At 43.5% G+C, this 12,251-nt stretch overlaps 1 protein-coding gene across 1 annotated transcript in view; it reads right to left on the bottom strand.

Annotated features, from left to right (window-relative positions):
- The window catches only part of MICU1 (mitochondrial calcium uptake 1), a 294,629-nt gene that overhangs the window by 266,700 nt on the left and 15,678 nt on the right, over positions 1 to 12,251 (bottom strand). Inside the window, exon 2 of the mRNA XM_077259125.1 lies at positions 9,212 to 9,373. Within this exon, the coding sequence (XP_077115240.1) occupies positions 9,212 to 9,372 (161 nt within the window). The 5' untranslated portion in view covers position 9,373. The remainder of the gene's footprint in view (positions 1 to 9,211; positions 9,374 to 12,251) is intronic.

The following is a 12,251-nucleotide window of genomic DNA, read 5'->3' as shown; positions in this document are numbered from 1 at the left end:
CAACATGGGATAATCACCACACCACCACGGGGATATGAACACACACACAAAATGCGCCACACACTACCACGTGCTCGAACACATATACCACCCTCAGTGCACATTTCACCACACATACACCAACCTCGCCACATAAAAGTAGAAACACAAAAGTCGCCGCTCAAAACTCGCCACGCGCAAAACTCTCCACATGCAAAACTCGCCACACGTGCAAAACTCGCCACACGCAAAACTTGCACACGCAGAAAAATTGCCACACGCAGAAAAATTGCCACATGCACAAAAGTTGCAACACATGCAAAAGTTGCCTCACACAAAACTTGCACATACTCAAAAGGCACCACACATAAAACTCGCCACGCGCAAAACTCGCCATGCGCAAAACTTGCTGCACACAACTTGCTACACTAACCTGTCACATGCAACTCGACACACAAAAAGTTGCTACACGCATGTCGCCACACAAAACTCATCTCACAAAAGTCCCTACATGCATGTCGCCACACGCAACTCAACACACACAACTTGACACACGAAACTCGCCCTAAAACACACACAAGTCTGGTATCCTTCAAAAATAAAAATCTGATTAATAAGCAGACAAACTACAAGAGCAACAAATGTACCATATAGGAATCCGGCAGCTGTCAGTCACATGACCAGTCTATTATGTGTATGTGTGAGCTAATATATACTGCCAGGGGGTGGGCTTACTGTTGGCTGGGGATTTATCAGGCTGCCATTTTAGCTTACAAATACTGAGGTAAAAATACTGACCAAATAACGTGTGAACGAGGGCTAATACAGGAGGAGATGGCATACAGCTATATACTATATACAGGAGATGACACACAGGTATATACTATTTACAGGGGAGATGACACACAGGTATATACTATATACAGGAGGAGATGACACACAGATATATACTATATACAGGAGAGATGACACACAGGTATATACTATATAGAGGAGGAGATGACATACAGGTACATACTACATACAGGAGGAGATGACATACAGGTATATACTATATACAGGAGGAGATGACACACAGGTATATACTATATACAGGAGCAGATTACCTACAGGTATATAGTATATACAGGAGGAGATGACACAGGTATATGCTATGTATAGGAGGAGATGACATACAGGTATATACTATATACAGGAGATGACACACAGATATATACTATATATAGGTGAGATGACACACAGGTATATACTATATACAGGAGATTACATACAGGTATATCTAATATATAAAGCTGAATGTGTGTATGTATGTATGTGTGTATGTCCGGGATTGGCATCTGTACCGTCGCAGCTACAGCCACAAAATTTTGCACAGTCACACGTCTGGACCCCGAGAGCGTCATAGGCTATGTTGTGAGGTGAAATTTTAACCCCGCGCGTTCCAATTCACCAAACAATTTTGCTCCTATCTACATAATGGGGAAAAAGTGAAGGGAAAAGTGTTGGAGGAAAATTGACAGCTGCCAGATGTGAACAATGAGGACTTAAAGAATGAGAGCGATGGCGACAAAGAGTATATACCGTACAGTTGCTAAGGTGGGGCCCCGACATGGGATACTCACCACACACGGGGATATGAACACAAACACAAAATGCGCCACACACTACCACGTGCTTGAACACATATACCACCCTCAGCACACATTTCACCACACACACACACCAACCTCGCCACATAAAAGTCGAAACACAAAAGTCACCACTCAAAACTCGCTACATGCAAAACTCGCCATATGCAAAACTAGGCTCACGCAAAACTCGCCACACGTGCAAAACTCACCTCATGGAAAACTCACCTCATGCAAAACTTGCACACACAGAAAAATTGCCACATGTACAAAAGTTGCACCACATGCAAAAGTTGCCTCACACAAAACTTGCACATACTCAAAACGCACCACACATAAAACTCGCCACGCGCAAAACTCGCCATGCACAAATCTTGCTGCACACAACTTGCTACACTAACCTGTCACATGCAACTCGACACACAAAATGTTGCTACACGCATGTCGCCACACAAAACTCATCTCACAAAAGTCGCTACATGCATGTCGCCACACGCAACTCAACACACACAACTTGACACATGAAACTCGCCCTAAAACACACACAAGTCTGGTATTATCCTTCAAAAATAAAAATCTGATTAATAAGCAGACAAACTACAAGAGCAACAAATGTACCATATAGGAAATACGGCAGCTGTCAGTCACATGACCTGTCTATTATGTGTATGTGTAAGCTAATATATACTGCCAGGGGGTGGGCTTCCTGTTGGCTGGGGATTTATCAGGCTGCCAATAGCAACCAATCACAGCTCAGCTTCTATTTTGCTACAGTTAATTAACCTGAGCTCTGATTGGTTAATATAGGCAACAAAGACATTCTCAGTATAACAAAGCTAATATATGTTGTGAAATGCTTCTATTAGCTTAGTTTTTGCCTTTTAATAATTACATTTCTATCTATTTGTTTTGTGGTTTTTGTGTGCAGAATACATTTTTGTTAACACATTCTATTTTGCTAACAGCAGTCATTAACCCGGGCGAAGCCGGGTAGTACAGCTAGTTTACTATAATCTCTTAATTTTTATTGAAAAGAGAAGAAACAATAAAAATCACAATTACAATGGCAAAAGACTTAAAAGGAAGACTGAAAACGTCCCAGTCCTGTGCAAAAAACGTTATAGAACATCAATGTATAATATAAATACGGTGTAAGTACTCGTCAATAAACATGATCTACCATACTAATCATGATTAGGGTTGAGCGAAACGGATCGGTCAATTTCATAAGTCGCCGACTTTCGGCAAAGTCGGGTTTCGTGAAACCCGAGCCGATCCCAGTGTGGGATCGACCATGCGGTCGCCGATCTTCGCGCCAAAGTCGCGTTTCGTATGACGGTTTAACCGCCATTTTTTCAGCCAATGAAGGAGTGCGGGCAGCGTGATGACATAGGTCTCGTCTTGCTTTCTGCGGCGTCACAGGGGGTGGGGGGGGGGAGAGAGAGAGAGAGATCGAGAGAGAGAGAGATCGAGAGAGAGAGAGATCGAGAGAGAGAGAGATCGAGAGAGAGAGAGATCGAGAGAGAGAGAGATCGAGAGAGATCGAGAGAGAGAGAGATCGAGAGAGAGAGAGATCGAGAGAGAGAGAGATCGAGAGAGATCGAGAGAGAGAGAGATCGAGAGAGAGAGAGATCGAGAGAGAGAGAGATCGAGAGTTCGAGAGAGAGAGAGAGATCGAGAGTTCGAGAGAGAGAGAGATCGAGAGATCGAGAGAGAGAGACAAGCCCACCAGCCCCGAGAAGCCCACCAGCATCAGGGGCTTATCTACAGCATTCTGTAATGCTGTAGATAAGCCCCCGATGTATCCTGAAAGATGGGAAAAAGAGGTTAGATTATACTCACCCAGGGGGGGTCCCAGTATGATGGGCGTCGCGGTCCGGTCCGGGGCCTCCCATCTTCTTACAATCACGTCCTATTCTTGTCTTTACGCTGCGGCTCTGGCGTACTTTGTCTGCCCTGTTGAGGGCAGAGCAAAGTACTGCAGTGCGCAGGCGCCGGGAAAGGTCAGAGAGGTCCATCGCCTGCGCACTGCAGTACTTTGCTCTGCCCTCAACAGGACAGAAAGTACGCCTGCACCGGAGCGTGAAGACAGAAAGAGGACGTCATCTGATGAAGATAGGAGGCCCCGGACCGGACCGGACCGCGACACCCATCGGACCAGAATCGCAGCGGGACCGCCCCTGGGTGAGTATAATCTAACCTCTTTTTCTCATCTCTCAGGATACATCGGTGCTTATCTACAGTATTCCAGAATGCTGTAGATAAGCCCCTAATGCTGGTGGGCTTAGCTCACCTTCGATTTTGGGGGTGACAGGTTCCCTTTAAATGTGGTCCATACAATAAGTACACGTTTCAGTACCAATTCAGTATTTCAGTATCAATTCAGTATCAATTAGTGTATCAGATGAAGTAAAAAAGTGTCATCTAGTCACCCCCAATGTCATCTACTATATAATTGTCTAAGGGTCACTTCCGTCTTTCTGTCTGTCTGTCCTTCTGTCTGTCACGGATATTCATTGGTCGCGGCCTCGGTCTGTCATGGAATCCAAGTTGCTGATTGGTCTCGCCAGCTGCCTGTCATGGCTGCCGCGACCAATCAGCGACGGCCACAGTCCGATTAGTCCCTTCCTACTCCCCTGCAGTCAGTGCCCGGCGGCTGCTCCAAACTCCCAGCAGTCACCGCTCACACAGGGTTAATGCCAGCGGTAACGGACCGCGTTATGCCGCGGGTAACTCACTCCGTTACCGCTGCTATTAACCCTGTGTGACCAAGTTTTTACTATTGATGCTGCCTATGCAGCGTCAATAGTAAAAACATCTAATGTTAAAAATAATTAAAAAAAAAAAAAAATCATTTTATACTCACCTACGCCGCCTTTCCCGCTCCTCGCGACGCTCCGGTGACCTCTCCATGCAAGCGGCAGGTTCCGGTGGCAAGGATCTTCCATGACGAGAAGGACCTTCCATGACGTCACGGTCATGTGACCGCGACGTCATCACAGGTCCTGCGCGCCTGCGCGAGAATGACCTGCCATGACATCACGGTCATGTGACCGCGACGTCATAACACCCTGGGACCGGAAGCTGCCACCTGCACCACACACAGGCGACAGAACTACAAGGGTACCCTCGGAAGGTGAGTATATGTTTATTTTTTATTTTTTAACCTGTGAAATACGTGGCTGGGCAATATACTACGTAGCTGGGCAATATACTACGTGACTGGGCAATATACTACGTGGCTGGGCAATATACTACGTGGCTCTGTGCTGTATACTACATCGCTGTGCAATACACTACGTGGCTCTGTGCTGTATACTACGTCGCTGTGCAATATACTACGTGGCTCTGTGCTGTATACTACTTCACTGGGCAATATACTACGTGGCTCTGTGCTGTATACTACGTCGCTGTGCTGTATACTACGTCGCTGTGCAATACACTACGTAACTGGGCAATATACTACGTGGCTGGGCAATATACTACGTGGTTGGGCAATATACTACGTGGCTGGGCAATATACTACGTGGCTGGGCAATATACTACGTGGCTGGGCAATATACTACGTGGCTGGGCAATATACTACGTGGCTGGGCAATATACTACGTGGCTGGGCAATATACTACGTGGCTGGGCAATATACTACGTGGGCTGTGCTATATACTACGTGGGCTGTGCTATATACTACGTGGGCTGTGCTATACACTACGTGGGCTGTGCTATACACTACGTGGGCTGTGCTATACACTACGTGGGCTGTGCTATACACTACGTGGGCTGTGCTATGCACTACGTGGGCTGTGCAATATACTACGTGGGCTGTGCAATATACTACGTGGGCTGTGCAATATACTACGTGGACATGCATATTCTAGAATACCCGATGCGTTAGAATCGGGCCACCATCTAGTACTGAATAAATGGTTGAATGTGGTCCATACGATAAGTACACAAGTCATAAACCACCTTCACTACAACAGGAGGATAAAATAGTGTATCAGACAATCTTCAATAATGTTACAGAGTCACCCCATTGTCATACTCAAAATATGGACCCAATTTAAATAAAGCGATTACCCATAGTGGCCTTGTATTGCACAGAATCAGGTAAGAATCCTCGTTTCGTGGTAACGTTTTCAAAAGTTCTCCCTGTGGTTAGCACTGCAGCCTTGCCAAACTGGGGTCCTGGGTTCAAATCCCACCAAGGAGATGTATGTTGTCCCAGTGTTTGCGTGAGTTTCCTCCCACACGCCAAAGACTTACTGATAGGGAATTTAGGTTGTGAGCAGCAATGGGGACAGTGATGATGAGGTCTGTAAAGCGCTGTGGAATTAATGGCGCTATATAAGCGAGTAAAATAAATTAAAAAATAGTAAACTACTACGATTTTTTCATTTTGGTAGGATATTCCAGAGGAGTTTACTAGTAATATCAATTTAACTTTCACTATTAAGAAGGAAGAGTGAATGGGGGACCATATGTTTGGGTAAACAATATGCACCAAGCCTACTTTATATTCACTATTCCTGTGAACTTGATATCATAGTCCTTGATATGAGTATGCACATATATGGCTCCGCATTGCCTCTTTGACAATTTTCTCCAGTAAAATTTTTACTGAAAATAAAAATGTTCATTTAACATGAATATATAAATGTTAAGGTGTTCCTTTGGCTCCACTTCTGTATCGGGAGATGAGTGATGCGTCTTACGTACACCTGCCATGACATGTGTGCCATCATAAGGTATCTGTAGACACGACCGGCACCACTCACCTCACAATACAAAATGGAGTGGAGTGGGAAAAATCCTTTAACGAAAAGTGTCTCTTTATTCTGAGTGTTGGAACATTAGGTCGGTCTTAAAGGATTATTCCAGTACAGAAGTGAGCAGCATTGGAGATGTTCATTTTACAGATACCGTCTGGGACACGTGCATCACTGGCAGGTATGGTGCACTTGTCCTATTCCCAGGAATACAGCAGGTGTACAATAACTGCTCCTCACACACGTCCCAGCAGGCATCTGTAGAAGTGACATCACCGAAACCGCTCGCATCACCATATGGAAATGAGCAAAGTTGGAATAACCCTTTAAGTGCCCATTGACAGATCGATCCATCATTGGTCGCATCCTAAAGGGTTATGACTTTTTTTTTTTTACATAGATGCCATCCGCTTGCAGCAGTCAGATCAGAAATAATTCTGATCCTATCGGCTTATCTCAAGAGTTGTGAAGGCCAACAATGAAGGAGGCATCTAAAGAAACAGTCAGCAAGGTGCCTCCAAACTCCATTTATTTGCATAGAATGTGGTAAGAAAGATTGTGGACTACTGCCTTAGGTGTACTTATCGTGTCTGATGCAGGAACTTGGCCAGTCATCACATTTTCCAATAAATGGGGTGAAATTCATGTGTCAAAAACAATTTGGTTTAATTTTTTTTTTTCGTTTGCTTTTTGTGAATCTATAGGTTTATTTTCCATTTAGACGAGTTGTCCATATTCATTTGATGCTTTATAAGTTGTTCATTTATAAGTTTCTACCAGTTGTTAATCAAAGAAATTTTATGTATATCCAACGTGACCAGTGCAGAATAAAGTACAATATTTAGTCCCCAGTGTAAATGTTTAGAGGGCAAATGAAAGAAAAGAAAATAAAAAAAAGCTTCTCCTATGAGTCTGTGAATACAGACAGCACAAGAATGGCATCTAAACGAAGTCAGACTTTTTTTTTTAACAGACTCAGACTTGCATTGCTTATTTTGATCTGACACTGGGTCAATAAGAGACAAGTCTCAGCAATTTTGCACAGACCAATTGAACACAGTAAAAAAAAAATAAAAAAAAAATAAAAATATTGGACATGTGAACTATTGCCTAAACATGTACAGGTACAATGTGATCTGCCTAAACAGACAGCACTAATACAAGGCATAAGGCCTCATTCAGACGTCAGTGTTTTTCACGTAAAACAATGTATCATCCGTTTGTCAGTCATTATCGACACTGTTCTTACACATAGATAATAAATGACAAAGCTTCTCCTATATTTTGCAAAGTTAATCTCAGACAGGACACTGACTGTACACTGATGACATCCGTGGGCTGTAAGAGTTTATCACAGGTCCATAGACTTGTTTTGGCATTTTTCATCAGTGGTCCCGGTCTGAGATTTTTCCATAATCTATAATTAGATTAAGGTGTACATGTTCTATACGTGAAAAACACAAATAGAGCATGTCCATTCAACACAGACATCTGAATAAGGTGGATGTGATGTTCCAGTTTCTAGTGAGGGTAATAATCGTGTAGGTGCATGCTGCCACCACCAGGGGGCATATGTGAAGGTTAGTAGGAGTCACACAGCTGTACACAGACCAGACAGCCAAGATGTGTATGGCTTGGAGAAGAGAGAACACTCAGGCTTTTATTTTTCAGTGACATTGAACAATAAATTCACCCCATGTCTCAGGTTCTGTTAAAGTAGATCTTCAATGTGAACCTAACAACTTTCTATACTCTAGTTACCGTACGTTGATCAATTCAAATGTCATTCTGAGCCTAGAGGGGCCGAGCAAAATAACAAAGACGACAAGTGTTAAACACAAAAAACAATAATACACATCTGTCCTATCTACTAACAGAACAGAGCAAACTTTCTGGCAGCCTTCTGGTTTGTGGTTCAGAAACAACAATTGCAGAGGACTTTCTGTCCAGTAAATCTGATCTATTTTACAGTAATGCTTGTTCACACATTGCATTTTTATGCACTATTTTCACGCATTACTTTAAGCAGGGTATTTTATCTTGCTTATAAAAAAAAGAACATTATTGCATGTAATTTCAGTTGCTGGTTCCTAGCAAGGAAGACTCTCCTACTTGAGTGACCGTTCTGGTGAATAGCAGAGCTGTAGTGTTAGAGCTATAAAGCTCAGCACAAGTTCTGCTGTAACACATTCAGCCCTCAGTGTTTGTTCTGAGGCTACATATATCACGGTATTTACAGAGAGAACAGGGCACCTGCACAAGCACTTAGCTTGGGGCAGTGAGAGCCAGGATTAGGACAACTGCTCCGAAACCACGCCTGAGTTGGGGCTGGTGATTTTGCAAGATTTTTAAACAGCAGTTTGTCACCACTGGTGTCTCGCACATCTATTCAGAATATATATTAGGTGCACATCTTCTTACATCTGAAGGGTGGGGTGAGCATTCTCCTGCAGCTGATCACATTGGTACCGAAGATGTACTGTGTGACCAACATGATGTATAATTCCTTCACTGAGCATAAAGTGTCATGTGCACTGCCATCATCTGTACGCTCGAGTAGATTCTGATATCAATGCAGCTGAAAGCAGGTAAACAGACTGGGGAAAAGAAGGGTTACTGCCACTTACATCTAATAAAAGGGATTTGCAGAGTTTCAAAACTTTCCATTTAGGGCAAAATTATGGAAAAAAAATACAAGTTCAATTAACTTATAAGTTAGATTAACAAAAATGCCACATCGTTTGGACTACTGGCAATGATTCCTGATATCAAATGAAGATTCCAGATAAAAATACAGACACACAGCAATAAGGACAAAATATTTAAGCATCCTCTCACCTCTTCCAGAGTAATCCGGCACTGGCTGATACTGCAGTTGCTCCCACAAAAGCAACAAGCATTAATCTCCGTCTACTGTGCACTGGATTAGCTACTCCATGGTACCGGCGGGACACAGTTGCCAATCCTGCCACCGCAGGCAAGAAGCGAAGATGGAACATCCTATTAAACACACAAAGTTTGAAAGAAGCATTTTATATTATGCACATATCACAGGAAGAGTCCCATGCCAGACCACCTTGTAACCAAAGTCATACATGTTTATTAATACTAAGTACATGCCTCCACCTTGAAAACTTAAATATAGATATGTATAGAATATATATCGGCCAAATAGATGTTAACTGTTAAGGTACAAAGCTTTAAACTTCAGCCATTGTAAAAGTATGTTGCAGGTTTAGAGCTTCTGCAGTCTAACAGTGGAAAAAGTGTTTGATGAGTAAAGAGCCTTTGCAGCCAATATCTCTTTCTACTGGAGTGTGGTGATCTTCTCTATTTACTGCTGCTGCACTTCTTGAGTTGGAGCCTGACACTGCAGTCTTGTATATTGTGGAGGGAAGGAAAAGGATTTTACTTCATTTCCAATACATCACACAGATGTCTAATCGGGTTGAACTGCTTAAACTAAGCTAATAACGCAACTGAAAATAACATCCACATGATGGCCACAATCCATAGTTTACCAGCAGAGCATCGCATTGCCTCCATGACTTTCCTTACTCCATTAATGAAGTGGACAGCAGCCAGCAGTCCACACAATGTAAAAAAAAACAACAATATTCTCTAGACCAGGCCACCTTTTCTCATTGCTACATGGTCCAGTTGTGGCCTTAATTGATGGACGGAGGTCAGCGTGGTCTCTCTGACTCTTTAGCGATTATACAGCCCTATATGCAGGAAGTTCTATCGTCATCAGTGTTCCGACACCTTCCTATGAAAATCAGCATTATTCCCTGTGTCCAAACTGCGCCACCGCGGTCCCCTGCGTCCAAACTGCGCCACCGCGGTCCCCTGCGTCCAAACTGCGCCACCGCGGTCCCCTGCGTCCAAACTGCGCCACCGCGGTCCCCTGCGTCCAAACTGCGCCACCGCGGTCCCCTGCATCACCACAGTCCCCTACGCCGCTACCGCAGCCCATAGGCCGCCGGTAGAGATGAGCGAATTTGCTCAGGTTCCCTCTTATTCGGCAAGCTGCAGAGGGAACCGGGTTTCCTGGATCGCGCTGGCTGATCAACTGGTAGGAGCCACATGCATGGACAGCCCAACAAACCGGCTCTCCATGCATGTCATGACTGTGACAGCCGCGACACATGCAACTGCGGCTCCGATCAGTTGATCGGCCAGCGTGAATCAGGAAGGCGGGTTCCCTCTACAGCTTGCCGAATAAGAGGGAACCCGAGCAAATTCGTTTATCTCTAGCCGCTGAAGCAGTGGTGCACTGAAAAAACAAAGGGATGCAGTATTACACAAGTGATGTATCCCCTTCAGTGTAAGGATTATTGGGGATGTATGGATGTTGAGGATAGCTGTTCAACAATTGCCAATATATAGCTACAAGGTTTCACCCCTTTAAGAACAGTTGCCCCATCTTCACCAACCTCATCTTTAAGCCCTAAATTCACTCTGCAAAAGGTTCCCATTGTATCAGACTTGATGTGGCCATACATTATTACACAGATTGCTCTGAATAGGAAATCCGGGCTTTCTGTATTTTCTGTATAAAGGTCAATATGATCCCATGGATTTAGTAGAGGGATCCGCAGAGGCAGGTGATGCAATAAGGGCAACAAAACCGTGAAGTCTATGGTTAACTTTGGTTGTAGTATTTAGTGAAAGATGGCATCAAGTGCTTCAATCAAATCATACCATATTTAGGCATTTCATATACTGCATGATACGGTTTACATGATAAATCCACTTTCCTAATTAATTAACTATAAAAAAGAGGTTAATTAACAAACAGGTTGGCGCCGTGCACAGTATGTCACTTCTCTGCTAAAATGCCCTGTACAGTGGATAATGCAGCGTTTATGGCTATGATCTGTATGAAAGCTACAGCAGTTTCCGTGTCTACAGTCCCATTCTTTTAGCCGTAGAAGTATAGCTTTTATTAACGCATCCAGAGCTCTCCCTTTACTTGTCAATGTCATTCTCGCCTGCCTGGAATCTCCCTTTCAGTCTCATCCAGTAATTCAACACGCCGGCAGATTTATTTGCTGGCAGCTGCTAGTTGGTAGCAATTTCTGCAATGCAGTAAAGACCACAGCTAAGCCAAACACGGAGCAGCGTTGGACAGCTACTATGAGTGTTTAACAGGAATGCTTTTATAGCTTTAAATACAAGTACATTTCCCATCAATATGATCCGTGTCAAAATATCCACCTGATAACTACAGCGCATATGAGGGATCTGAAGACACTGATAAGGACAAGATAAGGAGCCATCTCCCCTCACTCCACGCTTAGGCTATGTGCACATGTTCAGGATTTCTTGCAGAAATTTCCTGAGCAAAAAATGACATTTTCTGCAAGAAATCCGCACGCGTTTTTTGCGTGCTTTTTTTTCACATTTTTGGTGTGGATTTTTGCGGATTTTTCCGGAGGTTCCCAATGCAATAATATAGCGGGAAATCCGCAAAAAATCCGCAAAATTAATGAACATGCTGCGTTTTTTACCGCAATGCTTTTTTTTTGCGGAAAAAAATGCATCATGTGCACAAAAATTGCAGAATGCATTCTAAATGATGGGAGGCATAATGTACGCATTTTTTTCGCGTTTTTATAGCATTTTTATAGCGAAAAACGCAAAAAATCTGCAACGTGTGAACACAGCCTTAGGATGGATTTCAGTAATAATAATACACTACCCTAGGCATAGCATTATCACAGAGCAGGCATTATAGGCGACAGGTCATGTCCCCGGACTTGTCCGTTTTAGTAAATATTTGTATGTGCGATTAAATAATTCTGAAACATCTTTTCTTAGAACGCGGTCTGCTGCTATGTTTTTCCTACTAGAAATTTGAATAGACAGCTGTTTC

The sequence above is a fragment of the Ranitomeya variabilis genome, chromosome 4 (genome assembly GCF_051348905.1).
Source record: "Ranitomeya variabilis isolate aRanVar5 chromosome 4, aRanVar5.hap1, whole genome shotgun sequence".
Classification (NCBI taxonomy): domain Eukaryota; kingdom Metazoa; phylum Chordata; class Amphibia; order Anura; family Dendrobatidae; genus Ranitomeya; species Ranitomeya variabilis.
The sequence above is the reverse complement of the archived record's forward strand: the minus strand, read 5'-3'. Positions and strand labels throughout refer to the sequence as shown.